Genomic DNA, 19111 nt, shown 5'->3' with positions numbered 1-19111 from the left:
TGCGGCCGTGTGGTAGGGCCCCTGCTTTTTCCTTGTCTGCTCCGATTCCAGCCCTCAGCTACAGCCTATCCACAGGGATTTTTTTTTTACTGGGCACGAAAGGAATGGCCACGGTGGCTGTAAGGGCTGTTTGTGACGGTGCGAGGACGGGAGCGCGTCCTGCTCGCTGGGTGCCACCAGGGCAGGGAGTGGTTTCAGACAGCAGCAGAGAGGAACAAGGCAGTTGTGTTAGGTGCCCTGAGCTTGTGTTTCCAGGGCTAAAAGGGCCGAATGCCCCTTTCTTTGCACTTTTTTCACTGCCTTGCTAAGAGTGGTGACAGCAGAGGAGTGAGGGGAAGGCAATAGAGGGGGCAGGTGGCTCCTGCAGGGAGGGAGCAGCAGCGTTGGAAGGAGGGCAGAGGAGCAGGAGGAGGGCAGGAACCAGCCGAGGGCTGTGTCCTTCCTGTGGGAAGAGCCCTCCTGGGCAAGGGGAAGGTGGGAATGCAGGGAGGCGAGTGAATGCAGGGGAGCAAAGCCCTCCCTTCCCTCTTTGCCAGAGGGAAGGGGAGAGGCAACCTGAGCCGTTAGGGTTTATTTTTTTGCTCTGAGGGACGAGACACCCTGGCCCTGCTGCCTGTTTGGGCCTGCGGGCCCGGAGCCAGCCCCAATTGCACCATCGGAATCACGCCAGGGGCAAAGGCCAGGATCACCCCGGCACGGGGCTGTGCCCCAGTGCCAGGGCTGCTTTGTCACCCCAACGCCTCCAGCTCACAGTGTGGAGGGGGGCAGCGAGCTCAAGGCCACGCTGATAAACCCAGGCCAGGCCTGAAGGCGAGACAGAGAACAAGGACTTGAACTGCAGCCGTCACCTCCCGCACAGCTCCGTGACACAGAGGGACCAGGAAAGGCCAGGGTGAGAGCAGCAGCCACCCGTGATGCACGAGGGGAAGCCAGGAGAGCCCACGCCAAGGAGCAGCTCCCTGCAAGCTGCACGTGCAGGAGCAAGAGGCAGCAGCAGAGAGGAGCCCGCCGGAGCCGGGCACGGAGCGGGCAGAGCCCGGAGGAACGGCACAGCGGAGCTCCCAGCACGGGCAGGCACAGGTTGGGAGCAGAGCCGAGTCACAGCCACGGCACAACTCAGCCAGGCCTCCAAAAGTAGCACAGAACCTTTTATTATTATTATTATTTCAACATAGTAGTGCTTGGTTACAGTTTAGTGAAGAACAAATAGGTACATTCATTGGCCACAGCTTCCTGTTGCAGCCAGCTGCTGTCTGACTGCAAAGCCAAAACACTGTTAAACCATACCAAAAAAAGAGAGTTTAATGAAAGGCAACTATGCATTAAAAAAGTCATTGTACTTTTCAGCTATAAATTACTTCAGTAAAACACAAGACCAGCTCCCACACGAGCCAGCAGAGTTTTGAAATTAACGGCCATCCGTACAAATGAATAAAACCAAAACACTTTGCCAGTCACTCATGAGCACACTTAGCAACGAGACTCACTGCCCCGACCTGTGATCCTAATGCCAGGAAGATCATATTGTTGGTATTTATGTGCTTCAGTGCAATATGAACAATGAGCCTGTAGCCCTTTATTTTTTTTATTTTTATTTTTTGCACTACACTCCCTTCCCTCCAAGAAAAACTTAAAGTGCTCCTAGTGCTTTGGAATTTAAGCAAGAACAGGGGCCACTAGCATCACTTACTGCCTTTGGTGACCGAGGGGAGAAGGGCAACGCAGGGAGCCCAGGTCCTTCGTTAGCTTTGCCGCAAGTCAAGCAGTGATTGAGATGGAGCAGCCTGTTTCCGTGTCCCAGCCGAGGCAGGAGGACAGGCCTCACACCAGGAAAGCCACGGCAGGCGCCCGGAGCTCTCTGGTTTGAGCACAAGGGACACGTTCAAAGTCATCATCCCAGAGCCTTCTCTGAGCAGAAGCGGCTCCTGGTGGGAGCAGCAAGAGCAAAGCAGGTTGGCACATATGAGCCAGTGCTGCCCGGGATCGGGGTACGAGATGAGGGGCAGGGTGTTCCCTGTGTGACAAGTGACATCCAGCTCGGGAGCAGCAAGGCCAGGACACGGGTGGGCATGTGGCACACGAGGAGAGGACAGAGCCATCCTGGCACACGTGGCTGCCCCCGTGTCGCTCCTGCAGCCCGGCTGGCACTGCAGCCCTCCCTGTGCAGCCCCTGCCCTGGAAGAGCTGGGCTAGACCTGCACTGTCAGCCTCGCTCGTCGCAGCAGCAGGAGCAGCTCTGGGCACCTTAACTAGTTCCAGTTCCCATGGAGCAGTTGGAAACAGAGCAACTGTCCTCCCGGAGCGGCGCCTCCAGCCCCGCATGTGCCCAGCGCTGCTCCGCTCATGCTGGCACAGGGACGAGCCCGGGGCACCATGAAGGCTCAGGCACAGTCTGGTCTCCAGGAGCCTCCCAGCCCCTCTTGGCTAGTTAAAGTGACCCTGGACTCTGTACCCTTCCCAGGGCCCTGTGTGCACCACAAAGCCCTGCTGCCAGCCCCTGCTGTGGGGCAAGGACAGCCCTGGGCACGGGGATGGGGACAGAGCCCAGGAGCAGGTTGCTGCCCCTCTGTCTCACGCAGCAGGTGAGGAGGAGGAAGCTCCCACAGAGCAGTCAGTTTTAGGTGCACTTTGGCCAAATAAACTCTTGCATCCACACCTGTGCTGAGCCAGCCCCAGCCCTCCTTCCCCAAAGGGGCCAGCCTGCATGATCCTCCTCCCCACACCTCGACAGCAGCTACACCCCCAGCCTTCTTCCTTTGCCGTGACCTAGTGGGTTAGTTACAATTTAGTGACTTTAAAGCCCGCAGGAGCACTCCCTCTCAGCTGTTACAGGCCTTTGCTAGGGCTCCTCAGCAGTGAAACAAGGACCAGCAGTCAGAGCACAATTGGCCTCAGCCCCACGGGGCGGGAATATGGCACGGTACACTTGAACATTCATTACAGGAGTCCCTGCGTGTAACACCCTGATAACGCGGAGCATCACGCTCCCGCGTGAGGCGGGATGCAGAGTACTTCATGGAATATGTCTAGAAGCTCCAATCTTTGCAGGAAGACAGTGCCTCTCCCAGCTATGGATGTGCAATTAAAAGAGTAACTAGAACAGTCTCAGACCAAGCACAGTCTGAGCAAGATTCATTCCTTCCAAGTGTGCAGATAAAAGTGCAAATATGCATTTGATGTTTCTTTTCTAGTGAGGAAGCTCTGGTGCATTTAGCTGCCAACAACTTGAAGACCAGACCAAGAAAAAGCTTCCAGAAAGTTCAGCTTCACTTTGCTACATGGTACCTTAAAGTCACAGTTCTCTTACTGCCTGCAGCCATAGGTTCAGTCCTGCTTACGGCCACAGCAGGTAGTGGAATGTTTGTGTCGATGAGCTAAATGCTTCAGGGAAGAGGAAAAGAGAAAACCAGATTACAATCCTATACATGAATGCCACTTTGGGGAGAAAAGGGCCTTTGGAGCCGCCTCAGTTGGGTGGTGCAGGGCACGGGCTGTGCCCTGGGGGATTATCCCGCTCGGAGCCGCCCGCAGCGCAGAGCAGGGGGGCACTGTCTGGAGCTGCTGCGCTGAGGTGGGCGCCCGCCGCGTAGGTGTCGTTCCCAGCCAGGGACCCATAGCAGGCAGAGCTCTGAGGGGTGGCCAAGCTGGGAAGAGAGATAAAAACCAAAACACGGACTCTTAGAGATGGACGGTTTCTTAGTTCAGAGGCCAAGCAGGGCATTTAAAAAGCCACTTCCATAGACTTATGACATCCAGATATCATGTTTTCAAGGAATCTTGCCTTAAAGGAAGTCATGAGGTGCACCAGGCCTTGCAAAGCTGGTCAGGAATGGCAGAGCCTTCATCTTCTCACTACAGCCCCAGGGCACAAGGCGCTCAGCTCCCCAAGGAGCAAGTGAGAGACGGGGCTGCTGGGTTTCCCTTGCACTTCAGCTGAGGACACAGCCCATTCTCCCCCACCGCAGTGTTTCTGCAGAGCTTTGTCCCAGATGGCTTCCAGGGGACACATCCTCAGGGGACTTCACCTCCCTGTTTTGCTTTAGCGATGGGGAAATCCCTCTGGAGGCTGTTTTGAGAGCCCCTCTCCCCTCACCAGCTGAGGGAGGGCCCTAGATCAACCCAACCAGATGAGGCCTCATGTCTGCAGTCACTGTGCACATGTACCTGTGAGCACCCACCACGACACCCACATCTCAGAGCTGGTCACTTTTGCCTCATAAAAACAGCCCTGTGAGCTAGGGAGCAAAACCAAGCTCCAACAGAAGGTTCCTTGCCCCATCCACCTTGCCCAAGCTCACTTTTATGCCAAGCTTTTTCCTGATAGCAGAAGCCAAGAACTGTTCCTTGCCCACAGGGCAGCAGAGCAGCAGCTGTGTTTCCACATGCCCAGGACAGCACCTACCTGCCTTCTCTGGCCCCGAGCCGTGACAAGTCGTCATCGCTGTCGTAGCGCCGTGGATTGTCAAAGAAGTAGGCTCTGGAGCTGTAGCTGTGACTATTGACCATTCCTGCTGGAGTCTGTCAATGAGAAAGAAGCTGGGTCAGTCGCAAGGCATTCCTATCGTCTTCCTAAAGGTTCACCCCCAACACCCCAGACCTTTGAGCTCCTTCGTGCACAGGGACATTCAAGCTAGAGCAGCTTGCTCAGGCCTACCAAGTTCTGACTCAGTCTCTGAGCCCGGAAGAACAGCACCACGAAAGTCGTTGGCACCAGCTCCCAGAGGAAGAGGACCACTCCGAACACCACGTACTCCTCACTGCTCACTTCCACACGCACCTGCGGGCACAAGTTAGACAGCTCTGAACACCATCAAGGCTCCAGAAACTGGACATAGCACAGGAGAACGAGGAATGCAGAGGAATCCTTGCAGAGGCAGGAATCCAAGGCAGCAGTGACCCTTGTCTGGCTTCTGCTGTTTCCAGAGGAACAGTAGCTCCTCAGTGTGCTACCCGGGCACTGCAAGCCCTCCCTACCTCAGGGGCTCTCCCTTGCTCATGCCTCTCAGCACTACTTTTCTGCTCTAGTTGACTTGTTTCTCCTCTCCCCCAGAGAAAGGGCTGCCAGGCTTCACAGCTTAAGAGCACAACAGAGAATCCCCTCTTGAAAAAAGGAACTAGATGGAGGAAGATTCAGGCTTGCTCTGGTAGAGCAGATTTAAGACAGAAATCCATCTTACCTGGGAACACAGAGAGGCCAGAACCCCACTAGCCTCCTTTCCCCCTACACACACTCACAGGAAGGTACAATGACCCCCGTTCACTTCATTACTAGCTCTGAACTGGAGGCCACATAGACACTTACCTTGTCTGAAAGGTTGTCCCAGCCATAGTTAAAAGGCCCAGGAACATTGTCTGGAGATATGGCCACAGCTACCAGGTTATAGCAAGCCCTTGAGGAGTACAGAAGAGCAACTACAGATCCCACAAGAATAGCCTGGCAGACAGATGTTCCCTAGAACAGAAAGAAAACCAGATTTGTAATGCAGATCTTACTACAGAGCTTTTTTTTTTTTCCCTTCCTCCCCTGCAAATGCATGAGAAGCTCTGTGGACAAGACTGACCTAGAACATTTTTATGCTGTTGCTAAAATATTCACAACTAGTTGAGAGCTTCTGTATGTGATGTAATGGCAGGAGCAGAACTTCTGCAGAGGGAGCTGTGTGGTCATCACTGCTGTAGAGCCTTGTGCTTGACCAGCACAGCAGGGTGACTTTCTCAATAGGGTGTTGACAGGTCCTTGAAGAGGGAGGTGACCCAGTGCTGCTGGGGGACAAGGCTGGCTCTGCTGTGGCAACTGGGTTGTGATGGGGGATTTCTGCTGCTGCCTTGGGCAGGAAGACCTTTCTTCAGCACATCCTAGAGGCAAGCCTGTCAGAGGGACAGCTGCCCAGGAGCTGCCCCAACATCAGTGTATGTAGCCATAGGAATGGGAGCTTCATCAAGACACTTGCAGTTACTCAAGTCACATTATTTCTTTGCTGAATACTTCCCCATGAAGCTGTTTTAAACAGCTATTGGTAGGCACTAAGTCATTGCATGGTGGAAACCAGCAAGAGGCAAGCAAAGTGAACAAGATGCAGTGATTTCGCTTCATATTTAAACAGTGAATCTTCCAGGAGCTCCACCTCATTAACTTATTCTACAACCAGACGATGGGTACACACTAGTACCATTTTCCTAGCTTTGGAAAACTAGCTCAAGGCACAATCTGGGAAGAGCCTGCTTGAAAACACCCAAGTGCCCATGACATCCCCAGCCCTGTGCCTGAAGCATGGCCAAGTCCCTGCTATCCAGCGCAGCAGAATTAGAGGCAGAAGGGCTGGTGAAGCAACAGGCTCTGGCAGGCAAGGACCACAGTCCAGGAGCTGGCAGCAGCCCAATGGCAGAGGCCACCTCTCAAACGGCTCCGAAGCCTTCCCACATCCCGGGTGGAGGTGGCAGTGTTGCTGGGCCCCCTCTGGAATTGTTGTGTTGTTTTGAGCCTCCCCGGGCTCGCAAGTAGAGCTCAGCAGACAGGGCTGCCTCTGCAGACATTTGTGTAACAGCCCTGCTCATCCCCACCCTGTTTTTGCAGTTCCTGCTCTGTGCTCTCAGTCTAGGGATGCCTCCAAGGCAGGGAAGGGAGACACGAGCTGGATGCAAGAGACCTGCACCAGACAGTGAGGCTGAGCACTCGGGGAAGCATCTTCTTCTCTAGCATATGTTGTACATGAGCAGGGCCCTGCAGGCAGCCCCGGGCACACGGCTGCAGGAAGGCACCATGTCAGTAAATCACTGCTGAGTGAACCCGATAGCTTGGTGTCCACAGCCAGCTACAGCTGAAGCTCTGTCCTGTGTAAGCAGAGATTGGAACAGCTTCTGTCTCACTCCAGAGCACCCTGCTGCAACCTGGGGTTTCTCTGGACAGTTGTCACCAGAGCGAGTTGGGCAGCCACCCTGGCTGCTCACAGCCCAAACCCCCAGATTCTTGGCAGCTGCAGAGCCCTCTGCTTCCTAAGAGGGCCAGACTGCTCCTACACAAACCCTCTGCTTCAGCCCCAGGAGGAGAGCTCTGGCTGCCCCTCCGCTTCCACTCAGAGGAGGGCCAGCCCCAGCTGCCCCCTTTAAGTGGCCCTGTAGATCAGAGATAGTCACTTGGATCCAGAGTCCCAAACCCACAATCCACAGGGCAGTGCCCTCTTCTCTACAGCAACAGCATAAACCACCTCCAGAAGGAAGCAGGAGTTGTCAGCTTCGCATTTTAGGGAGTATTTGAGCAAGAACAGCTCTGCTCCCACCAGCTCAGGGTGGCTCTAACTAAGTAGAGATGCAGGTGAGAATCCAGTGAGAACTGCACTGCTCCAGCACCATTCACACAGCATTTACCTACCTTGGACTCGAGGTAGACGTTTGCTGAGGACATTTTGCCCAGTTTGCACATGCAGCAAGCCAGTGAGATGGCACAGAGGATGAAAAGGCTGTCATTGACTAGGGCACGGGCGAGGACTGTCCATCTCAGCTGGTTCTCTGGGACTTCACCGTGGATGAGCATTGCACAAGTTAAGTTCACAACTAGGAAAAGGAGGCTGGTAAATACAGAGCCCAGATACAACAGGACCCTGGAGAAAAGGCATGTGAGAAAAATGGACTTTGCATGAGTTTTTGCAGACAACTCCAGTCATTCTCCACCACCCTCCTGCCTCAGCAGGCAGGATGACCTCCCAGCATGTCCACAGCTCTCCTGGCTCTGAAGATCAGGCATTCTGGCAAGTTTCAGTGGCTGTGCTGGCACAGCCCAAGCCTGCCATGTACTTCTATTTAAGCTGCTCTCATTTAGCATGAGCTGTGTTAAGTAGTCATGAGTTACAGGACTCATCTTCTGACAGTCAGGTTCTTATCTTGCAGATTTTAAGTGCTGCTCTAGCTCTGCATTAGCTTCAGTCAATAAGCTATGAGTCATCAGACCACTGCAACTTCTCTATTGCAGGCCACTGGAGCTTACATTTTCCATGGAAATTGCTGGGGAGCACCTGGACCACAAACACAAATGGCACCTATTGCTCAACCTTATCCAGCAGATTTTTCCTGGAGGTGGGATAACTCAGAAGGACCTTGAGAGTACACCTATTTCAGCATCAGCACTGGATTGCTCATGACACATACAGAGACCTGCATTAGCCTCCTCTGTATCCCTGACCCGCTTCCCCAGTTCCCAGTCCTGCTCCAAGGCATTGCACAGATCCTTTGTCAGAGCACAGCTATGACAGAAGCTCTATCCAGGCTTTGGGGTCTGGAGCTCCCATTCTGAGCACTAGAGCATTAAACCCTTGCAAGGCCTTTGAAGAAGGTGAGAAGAGTGTCACTTACTTGTACTTGTTGAATTCAGCTGCACATTTCACTTTGAATATGACCTAAGGGAAAAAAGTTACATGGCATTACTTAGGGACCCCCACATCTCCTTTAAGCTTAGGAAAGATCTATACAACAGGAGAGACATCATCATCTAGCTGGAGAATTTGAAGGCCTATGGATTGTCTATAAACACCAAGTTTGATTTACCAACTTGTGAGAGTGATTGGCTCTTTTCCTGAAAGGGACAAGTTTGAATGTAAGTATCCAAGGAGAAAACATCTGGTAGCCCACATATGGCAGGGTTTTAACAATACCACACCTAAGGACTTCAAGAAGAGAGACAAGCTTAGTTAATCACCAAAAACATTCAAGACTACATTAGCTTCACCAAATATTCTTTGTATTGCATATTTTAAGACCTCAGTCAAGTTGAATTTCCATTTGGAAGAGGTCACTTTGGTTGCTATATTTCAGTGAAGCAAAGAGCTGGTTAAAATAGCCCCAGAGTATTGGATTTTGGGCCTGCAGCTCCACTATGAGCTTTGCTAGAGTCTGTGGATAACAACAAGCATTTGGGCTCCTTGGTTCTTTTGATGTCTCTAGGTCAAATACACCTGACAAAGTGCACAGGGGTGAGACTCCTAGTATGAGAAAGGAGAGCTAGATCAGGAAAAGGGGACCCATTCCCAAAGAAGGGAACTTGTGTCCCAAGGCCAGGGACTTTGAAGGAACTTAAGAGGTGGAGGCAGTCGCATCCAGCAGATACACTTGGGGGTAAGTGCAAAGCTATTATTTAAGTGCAAAGGTTTAGTTTCTCTACTCTAAAAAGTGAACCTCAGACTGCAGCTCATCATCTTCATTCATCCCCTAAAAGGGGCTCTTGGTCAGCTCGTTTTCCCCCTTTGACAGGGCTGACTGGAAGGCAGGAGCCAAGAGATCCTGAGGTAGCAGTAGTTCTCCAAGGCTTCAGAACCCAGGCTCCAGCCAGCAGGATTTCCAGAGACACTTCCAGATTTGAAGAATTCTGATCCAATATAAAAAAATCCATCACTTGGAAGTCCTCACGGCAGACCAACCTCAGCAGCTCTGTTCCTACAGCCACTTCTCACTGTCTGGGTCTTCTTCCTCAGCTTGAAGGAAGAAGTGAAAGAACAGAGAGCAAGACACAGTACCCAGGCAGAAGGAGACCTAGGAAGCAGGTTCACAGGCCCTTTAACCTGCTGTCCTGTCCAAAAGCAGTATAAGGAAGAAAAACAGCCCAGAATTAAATAAAACCTGGGCACAGGAAGGAAAGTTTGGTCACACTTCAGAGCATTATTTGTCTTCTCCCCCACGCATTTGCCCAAGGGCTACAGTGGAGCCCAGCGGTTTGGGAGTGTCCGAGCAGACACCAAGGACATCCAGCTGGGAAAGCTCCTGCTTCAGCAGTTACACAACACAGGAGCTGCCTGCGCTGCTGCAGCCTCCCAGAAGGGCAGTCCCATCGGTACAGCTGCCCTGCGGGTCCTGGTAGGGTGTACTGCACCCAACAGCCCTGAGTGTGGAGGGTCCTGCAGCCGGGCAGGGCAAGGACAGCGCCAGGAGGCCCTGGCTCCAGCAGCTGCAGAAGCCCTAGGCAAGATGGACTGCCAAAACTGCTCCTTATGGACCCAAAATCTGGGCAGTAAAGGATATAAAGCTCTCAGAGTGCAAGAGTGCCCCAAAACTTCTGTTCAAGCTGTTGCTGTGAGCAGGGGGACACCGTGGCACCAGCTGTGATCTTTTGTTAGCCCCCGGATCCCTTCCTCGAGTTCCAGGGCTAGGTAAGCTCACTGCTCGGTTTAGTTTCATCTTGGTTATGGGCACATAACTCTTTGGAGGGCTTTTTCCTCCCGTCAGAGGCTGGCTCAGTGGGTGACACAGGCAGCACTCACCCTGTCTCAACAGGGTGAGCTCAGAGGGGCAGTGAGGCAAGTCCAGAGCAACAGGACTGGGCATTTTCACCCTGCACAAACCCTTTTTGTCAGCTGAGCCATGCTCAGAAGCTGTCTTCCTGAAGATACAGGTTCTCCAAGCACTTACAACCAGCAGCGGACTGGGAAAGAAAGCTGGATTGAGCATAGTTATGGGCCTGAGGGCACCCTGCCTTGCTGGAGGTTTCCGTTTTGGGGAGGAAAAGCAGCAGACACTTTACAGAAGCAAATTCTTTGCTCACATCAGTGAGCCCACAAACTGAACTCACTAGGGACAGATGTTCTAGAGCATGAGCTAAGAACCACTCATGCTTAGAAGCTGAGCTGGGAAGGGTTGGAGCAGCAAGAAATGATGAGGTACCACCACCTATATCCCAGAGATGGGCCTAAGGATCAAGCTTGGTACCTGTACAAGTCAGGTTCCCTAACCCTTGCAAGGAATAGCTCCAGGTAGCAACTGCGCTTCATTTTGGTATAAGCATTCATTGCCCAAACCCTGAAGATCCAGGAGAACCAAAGCCCCTCAGAGAACCTCCAAGCATAGTCCCCATCTTTTGGTCACTCTTCCTGGCAGGACAGGAGTCCTTTGCCCCAAAAGAGGAGGAGAGAAGGAAGTGGAGCCCCGTGGCTGCAGACACAAGGCAGAGAGCCCCGTTCTGCTGTAGCCTTACCCGAGATGAGCACAGCACTCGCTGCAAGAGCATCAAAATAGAGCCCTCCTCTCCCTGCAGTAACTCAGCACAAGGCATCGGGGTGCAGCACAGGTGCTTTCAGGGCTCCACCAGACACCACCGCTTCATTTCCCCCACCACCACTTTGAGAAGAAGTCAGGAACCATCCGTGAGATCTCTGATCAGCCCCACTGATGCTGGGATCCCCCTGCGTCACCACAAGCACAGGGTGACACTGGCAGGTATCCCGGGTCCCTAGAACAGCACGGGAGTCGCTGCAGAGCGGCGCTCAGCTTGGGACCTCGCTGGTTGTCCCCACAACCACAGTGCTACCGGGGACAGGGACCTTCCCAGGTGCCACGAGATGGAGGAGGTGGAAGAGCGCAGGGATTGATGGAGGGGGCAGGAAGGCCACAGCCTTGGAGCAGGACAGCAAGGACAGAGCTCCCAGGCTGGATGCTGTTTCCAGGCATGTCTGCTCCGGTGCAATTAGAGCAACCACGGATGAAAGAGGCTGATGTCATCTAATCAGATGGAGCACTTAAAGAAACCCAGACAGGTTAGGGGTCACGGCCACACCAGTCTGCCAGGGCAGCCCTGGAGAGGCCCTTAGTCACTGCTGCTCTCCCCCACGTGAGACAAGAGGGCAGAAGGTGCCCAAGAGGGCCAGCAGGAAGGTTGCCACAACCAGCGTCATGGGCACTGCATTCCCGGCAGTGACCTGGAAAAGCAGGAGCTGGGAGACTCTTACTGAGAGAGAGGAAGCAACGCTCCCTCCAGAAGGGATTGCACCTCCTGCCTTCCAGGAGGGAAGGAGCAGACAGAAGCAGCCATCCTCACCGGATAAGCATCCCACATGCATCTGGTTGGGCTTCCATGACCCCCCAGGAACCTCCTGGGTCAAGAGGGGAAATAAACAGGACAGCCTCTCCCCGCAGAGCAGTTACACACGGCTGAATTTCATTCCCAGGACATCAGGCAATGCAGCGCTAATTCCGCATGGGTATTTGTTGCTTTCTGAAGCTCCTCACCCCTACTCGGCACCATTCCATCCTCAGCTTGTCCCCAGCCTGAGGATCTCCACAGAATGAGTAAAATCAGCTCAAACAACAGCCCAGGCCACGTTTCCTTCCCTTCAGCAGATGTCATTTCTTTCCAACATCTCCACAAAGAGGCACCACGCACAAAGACAACTGGCCAGCTCTCAAGCACACAAACCTACGCTTGCATCCGAGGAAATCCAAGACCAGGATGCTACTTCCAGGGCAGTAGGAGCTTAGTGTCCTTCCAAAGGTTGCAGGCACAAGTGCCATCAATGGGCTGGCCCCAGCAGGTTTCTGAAGTCACCTCGTGATTGTAGCAATCCTCTTTCAATCCTGGAGCATTTCAGTTAGACTGAAACTGATGCAGGCCACAGCAGTGGCAGTTCCTGTTGAACTATGCCCTGAACCCACCTAAAGGCCAGGAGAGGTTGTACAGGGGAAGACACTGAACAGAGCCAAGCCAGACTTATCAGTTAGGCACCACCATGTCAGGGGGAAGCCTGTGTTATCAGGCTGCTCTTCAAGCAGTTAGGAAGCCAACATCATTCCTCAGCACCGTTTCCTCCACGGAAAGGGAGGCCAGGAAACAGCAAGGGCTTTTAGTCCACCTAGCCACGCTCTTCCCAACCTGGAGGCTCCAGCTCTCCAGACAGCACCATGAGATCAGCTATGGGTGAGCATGGGTTTCTCACCAAGAGCTTCTGACACCCATTCTCCCCAGGACAGCCACATGTCAGGCCCTTCTTTGTAACTAAGTAGGCAAAGCCATTTCCATAAGTCATTTTAATCCCTTTCCACTGCAGACAATTGAGGCAGAATTTTCCTTGGCTCAAGATCTCCAAGGAAGAAAAAGAAAAAGGGATATGGCCAGCCAGAGAGTCTATTGCAAAACAGATACTGTGGGAGAAAGGGAAGCCTGAAAACCCAGCAGAGTTTACTTTACACTTCTTTAAAGGAGCCTTTCCTGCAAGCAGGATATCAAGTGCAGAGACCGAGAGGAACACAAAAATCCAGCCACTTCATTGCAACGGGGCTGGGGTCCTTGTCTTTCCAGGGACACAAACACCTCCTAGCTGGAGCACTCGGTAGGTCGGCCCTTGGCGGATTGTGCACACTCTGCAGCATTTGTTATTTTGCTGCCGCTTGATAGGCAGCGTATCTCACACCAACAGCTCTAGAGCAGGCAGTTTACCCCAGCTCCCAGGTGTTTGGGTTGGAGGGAGAAGAACCAGAACAGCTGAACAGCCCCACGGCTCCAAGTTGCACATTATCATGCGAATGTGGATGTCCTAGGGAAAATGAAGTCATAATTCCCATCCATGACACATCGGAGCGATGGAGCGATTTCGCTGTGTGCTAGCGATTCCTTTGTGCGGCTGGCGAACAGCTGAGGGCTGCAGAGCAAAGAATCCAAACAACAACAACAAAGCGGGAAGGAAAAGTGCTGCCTATTTACGAAACAAGTCACCAAACTGGAAGGCAGGTGAGCAAAGGGCTGCTCACGAGAAACCGGAGCAGAAACCAAATATCCAGAGGAGGAAGGGGAGGAGGCAGCCGAGGCTTTAATAGACAAAAAAGTGAAACGACCAGAGAGAGAATAACAAAATAAATCACAAAGCACAATAAGGGAACCCAGGGAAAGAGGAGCGTAGATCGGCACCGACAACAAGCGGCCCTGCTCTGTCCTGCTGGGATCTTTGTTCGGAAGGGGCCACCTCTCCCATGGTCGCAGGGATGGCGCGGGTGACACCGAGCTGCAGAGCAGCGAGCACAGTCGGTGTCACCCGCGCCATCCCCGCGACCCCACGGCGGCAAGGAGGGAGCGCAGCAACAATAGCAGAAGAGGCTCTGGCTGGTGACGTAATGGTTGGCATCACTCCAGGCCGGAGAGCAGCCCCTGCTGCCGCCACTTCCCGCTTCTCTTTAGAAAAGGGGGAGCAACTCGGAGGAAAATAATGATGATAATAAGGAGAGAGGCTGCTCCAGGAGGGCTGCTCTGGGGGTGCAGAAGGGACAAGGGGCACTGCCTGCCCCTAGGCTGGGGGGTCTCTCTGCAAGGAGGGAGCCACCCCGAGGCTGCATGGGGCAGGATATGGGGCAAATCCCACCGTATTCGGGTCCCGGGGCTGGCACCTCCCCGCATCCACGCGCCTCTCGGCGCCTCCCCTGCTCAGCGGGGCCCGGGGCTCCGCTCCGGGCAGCCCCGCACTCACCTCGGCGAAGTAGAGGTTGAGGAGGCAGAGGCTGGAGAAGAGCAGGCAGCCGGGCAGGCAGTAGAGGAGCCAGTGCGCGAAGGGCTGCTGCAGGCGGAGGGCCTGCAGCGAGTTCTGCAGGTAGAACGAGAACAGCGTGGTCCTGAGGGCCGCCCAGAGCAGGCAGAGGAAGAGGCAGAGCGTGCGGTAGCTCAGCCGCCGCTCGCGGTAGTAGAGCAGCAGCCAGAGCTGCAGGTAGGCGAAGAGGAAGAGCGCGGCGTAGAGCGCCGTGTGGAGCACCGTGAGCCCCAGCTCCACGGCGTAGGGCACGGCGGCCCCCGCCGCCCCCGCGGCGCCCATGGGGCAGCGGGAACCAACGGCCGCCAACGGTCGCCGGCCCCTGGCGCTCAGCCCCGGCTGGACGCCCCCATGCAACAAAGAGGGGCCGCCCGCCCTCCTCGCTGCGCCGCGCGCGCCCGCCGCCAAACAACTCCCCGCCGGGGACAATCAGCTGAGGCCGATTATTTGAGGCGCTCGCCCCGCGCAGCGCGCGCTCCCCATTGGCTGCGCGCCGGCCCGCCCCCGCCGCGCCCGCGCGCCGCGCCCAGTGGCCGCCGCCGCCTGCCACTCGGCGCCCGCCCCCGCCCCGGCCGCCGCGCGCTTCTTGGGTTGCCGCCGCCGCCCGCGCCGCCTCGGCGCCGGCGGGCGGGCGCCGCTCTTTGCCCCGCCCCTCGCGCCGCGGCGCGCGGCGCTGATTGGCCCCGTGCGCGCGGCGGGGCCCGCGGGGACCGGGGCGGCGGGGACACGGGGACCGGACCGGGGAGCGGGACGGGGACAGCGCCAGCAGCCCCGCAGCGGGGACAAGAGGAGCGCGGCAGCGGTGCCAGGTACGCGACACCCGCCGGCCGTGCCCGAGGACGGCGCCCACGGAGCCGGCTGCTTCCCAGGGGCTCCGTGGGGATGGGCCGGAGGGGCGGGCGACACGGGGACAGCGGGGGACCCCGGCGGGGGACGCTGTGGCTCCCGGCTGCGGGCGGAGGGGCTGGAGCGGCCGCCCCTTGCTCTCCTCCGGGCCCGGCTGCGCCGTGCGGGGCCGGGGGGCTGCACGGGTCAAGAAGCGGGGCCCGAAAGCGACAGCGAAACCCGCGGGGAAGGGGCCGCCTCTCCGGTGTCCCCAGCGGGAGGCCGGCAAGGCCCCTGCGGAGCGGAGGACGGGAATATCGCAGGGAAGAGCTCGGGAAGGCGTCGCACGCTGCGCAGCAGGCCAGGATTTAGTGTGCTGTGTTATTTGCACTGATGATCCTTGAGAAAGCAGAAGGTTCCCCGTGCTGGAGACGCAGCTGGTGACACCCAGCCCCGTGGGTGCCCTCGTGTGCCTGTTCCAGACCCATCACTCGCCCGCGCCTTTCCCAGGGAGATGCCGGGGCCTTTGCACCAACCACTGCCTGGTGGCATCCGAAAACCAGACACTGGGGAAGAGTGCGGGGCAGAGAGCAGCTCCGCTGTCGTGTGAGCGAAGGGGCCAGACGTGCGCCCAGGGCAGCCTGCGGCAGCCTCAAAACCCTGCTGGCAAAAAGGGCATCCGTTCGGGCACAAAACGGGAGCTTTTCTGGGTTGCGGTGGGGGATAAGTGCTGGGTAAGATCCTGCTGCGAGGAGGCTCGAGGGATTCCCTGCAAGCAGCGTGTGGGGCTTGTTCTGGTTTCCAGCATGGGAAGCTCTGCAGCGATCCCTACGTATTTCGGTTCCGCTGTCACAAGGGAGCAGGACCATGGTCTGAAGAGCTCAGGAAGCAGCTCAGCCTTTTAACGACTCAGCTGCGAAACAGCAGCTTTTTGGCTTTATTCAGATCAGCGGCTTCAGAGAACTGAGGTCCAGAAGTTCTGAAAAGAGCTGGACGATTTGTGCTCTGTTCCTGCAGAACTGCAGTGAGTTAGTAAGATTTGCCAGCGCGTCAGGGAATGCCGACACTGGCCCCTCTTCAAAGGTTACCAGGAAAGGGGAGCCCGTGATGCAATCTGTGCGAAATAATGCAATATTCTGTAGGGAAGGCAGTGAGATTGTCGCTGGTCAGCTTGCATGAAAACACAGTGATTTCTGTAAAACGAACACATAACCTCACCCGGGGGAAGAACAGAGAGTTAAATGTTCCAGCGTGTTGCTGTGATACACGTCGATGGCTCTCGGCATATGACTTGGAGCTGCGTGATCTTTTGTTGGATTAAAAGCGCGAGGTCACAAGACAGACGCAGCCCCGGCGAGGCTGCGGTGCCGGATAATCAGCGGATTGTCCGGGAGAGGCAGCGTGGCCCAGATGGGCCTTAACGGGATCTCGAGGAGGGTTTCTGTGGCCCTGAGGAGCCCTTCTCTGGTAGCCTCGGGGAAAATGGGTTTGCAGAGAACACGCTGCTTGGGAGCCTCAACATCTGCGGACAATTTTGCTGCTTGCAATGAGGGAAATGCAAAGTGAGACCCATCTGCGTGAGCTCAAAAGGCTCTTTTGGAGGGCAGAGCACTGCTTAGCTGGTGCTGCAAGGGCCTACACAGCAGGCAAGTGCAGTTACTGAATTAAAAACCAAAAACCAGCTTAATAATAAATAAATCATCCACAGGGTGGATTGCAGGAAAGGCCGAGGCGACTCCGTTATGGCTTAGGACTGTCTGCTAGGAGTAAAACTTTGCTCTGCAATCTGCAAGATAAATAAAGTGAAGGAGAAGCAAGACTGCCATGCCATCAGAAACAAAGTGGTTTTTTTGTTTTCTTTTCCTTGCAAGAGGATAATTTATCACTGGGAGAAAAATACTTCAGTGAGCGCTGTGGTAGAATTGCCATCACTGGCAGTGTTCCTCAGTAGTAAATTCTGGCAGGCAGGAATGAAAGAGGAGCTAGAGGAGGACTTGTTAAGAGTCTCCACAGAGGAGGTGAGGGTGACTCAAGGAGGCCCCCAAACATGAGGATGTGGATGGAGACCTCCTGATGGAGGGTGGCAACAGCTGGGGCTTCTGCAGCACATCCTCCTGTGGAAGGTAAGCGGGTTAAGGGGTGTAGTAAGTGGTTTAGCTGTCTGATTGGAAGGTCAGATCCTTCCCTGGTGAGAGCTGCTGTGAAGACAGCTAGAGGCGAGGGCTGCCCCTCGTCCCCTTTGCAACTGCTTTTGATAGAGGCTTTCCCGCTTGCTGAGCGCCCGTCCGGCCCCGGCTCGGACACGGGCTCTCCGGTTTGGCCTCGTCCCTATGGGCTCTGCCTGGCTTCTCCGTGGCCCCGATCCCGGCCTGCTCCTCATCCCGGCTCCTCGTCAGCTGCTGGTGCCACCTTGCCGTCAAGCTCCCGACTCGTCGTCCCTTTGCTGCTCTCTGGCAGGCGATTCCCAAGGAGAATCGATGGGACACCGGCCATTTTTACCAGCGCAGAATTTTGTGTTGTGGGTCTCCGTTGTGTTGATTTCATTCTAGGCCATCTGCAGGTGCTTGTGCCACCTCACCTGGCTCTGTCTGGAAGGAATGAGAGTGAAAACACAGGAACAAGTCTTCACATCGGCTGTGCTGTGCCGGGTTGTCCCGCGGCCTTCTGGAAACCTTCTGGCGGTTTCCAACCCCATTGATGGAAGAGAGGTAGCACAGGAGATGGCCTAAAAGCCAAATATTCCTGCAAAAACTGAGCCTGGGTGGCAGTGCCAGTGTTAACCATCCACATGGAGCTGCTCTTGCGTGCTGGTGATTCACCCCGTTCCTAGACAAACAATTCCAGTGTGCAATCACTCACCTTTGAATGCTGTAAATGCTGCTTTTAATCCTGTTTTAATGCTGTTGGGATATTGGTCCTGCTTTACAACTGGGTAAAATCAGCCTTCATCTGAACTGCAGGGGAATATTCCCATCCCCAGACTTGCTGGGAAGCCCTTAAACCTACAGGCGTGAGCTGGGCCTCAATGAACCCCCAGCGTCTTTCCTACCCCTGTGTCCCGGTCACGGCCTCGGCAGCAGAATCTCCCTTGACATCTCCTGTCGTCCTTCCCTTCTCCTGCTGCATAACAGATGATGAGAAATGTAGGATAGGGCCCTGATTTTCTTCTCTGAACCAGGATGCGTTTGCTGGATAAGAGGAGAGGGCTGACAGCACTTTCGGACAAATTTTTCAGAGGTTTTGCCTGTGCTCTCCAAAGGGGATGGAAAGCGAGTCGCCCTTGTGTTTATCAGAGTCCTTGCGTTCCCATGTGAAGGCAGACAAAACATTAATAAATAACAAGGGAAGATACTGGGCATTTTTCAAAGTGTTGAAGGGGCAGAGGTAGCAGCTGGTCTCGCCGCTCCGGGCCTGCATTTCTGCCTCTGGAATGGGATCAGGCTCCATTTTGCAGTAGTTTAAGAAGAAGCACTCAGTGGCCTCCACCATGAAATTTGGGGAAAAACAGAGATGGGAGGAGGTTGGGATGACAGGGTACAAGCTAAGGAGATGAAGTCATGACCCTCCCTGGGGCTTTTAGATGCTGTTGTAATACTGAAGTTGCAGGAGGAGGTCTGCAGACTGACGACAAATCTCTGTTCCGTGAGAAGTGGCTGGAGATGTGTTTGCAGATGTGTTAAGAGCTTGAACGTGTTCATGGGGTCTGACTCACGCAGGAGAAAAAAAACCACAGAGCCACAGAACGGCTGAGGTTGGCAGGGACCTCTAGGGCTCATCCAGTCCAGCCCCTGCTCCAGCAGGGACACCCAGGGCACAGGGCGGCATCCAGGCGGGTTGGAAGATCTCCAGAGAAGGAGCCTCCACAGCCTCTCTGGGCAGCCTGTGCCAGGGCTCTGGCACCCTCACACCAAAGAAGCTCTTCCTCACATGGAGATGGAACCTCCTGGGTTTCAATCCCAAAAATCCCCCAAATCCAGGTACTCCAGGTCACCTGAATGTGGATGGTAAATCTCACACAC

At 55.0% G+C, this 19111-nt stretch overlaps 1 protein-coding gene across 1 annotated transcript; it reads right to left on the bottom strand.

Annotated features, from left to right (window-relative positions):
• Positions 1-3016: 3016 nt before the first annotated feature.
• Positions 3017-14655, bottom strand: GPR137C (G protein-coupled receptor 137C). Its single transcript, XM_088538897.1, has 7 exons — positions 14211-14655; positions 8347-8390; positions 7370-7598; positions 5303-5452; positions 4655-4777; positions 4403-4518; positions 3017-3644 (listed from the first exon to the last, which is right to left on the bottom strand). The coding sequence occupies exons 1-7, from the start codon at positions 14547-14549 to the stop codon at positions 3467-3469; spliced, it is 1179 nt and encodes a 392-aa protein (XP_088395023.1). The 5' UTR covers positions 14550-14655; the 3' UTR covers positions 3017-3466.
• Between the last annotated feature and the right edge of the window lie 4456 nt (positions 14656-19111).

Source organism: Tinamus guttatus, unplaced genomic scaffold (genome assembly GCF_059628265.1).
Source record: "Tinamus guttatus ecotype Peru unplaced genomic scaffold, ASM5962826v1 Tinamus_guttatus_pri_ptg000048l, whole genome shotgun sequence".
Lineage (NCBI taxonomy): Eukaryota > Metazoa > Chordata > Aves > Tinamiformes > Tinamidae > Tinamus > Tinamus guttatus.
Note: the sequence above shows the minus strand (reverse complement) of the source record. Positions and strands in the feature narration are given on the sequence as shown.

Excerpts from the sequence above, each read along its gene's own strand:
- GPR137C (XM_088538897.1), bottom strand. The coding sequence starts at position 14,549 with ATGGGCGCCGCGGGGGCGGCGGGGGCCGCCGTGCCCTACGCCGTGGAG. Across the intron at positions 8,391-14,210 it reads TCAACCTCTACTTCGCCGAG|GTCATATTCAAAGTGAAATG; the intron begins GTGAGTGCGGGG and ends TTTTTCCCTTAG. Across the intron at positions 3,645-4,402 it reads CTCGGGGCCAGAGAAGGCAG|CTTGGCCACCCCTCAGAGCT; the intron begins GTAGGTGCTGTC and ends CTCTCTTCCCAG.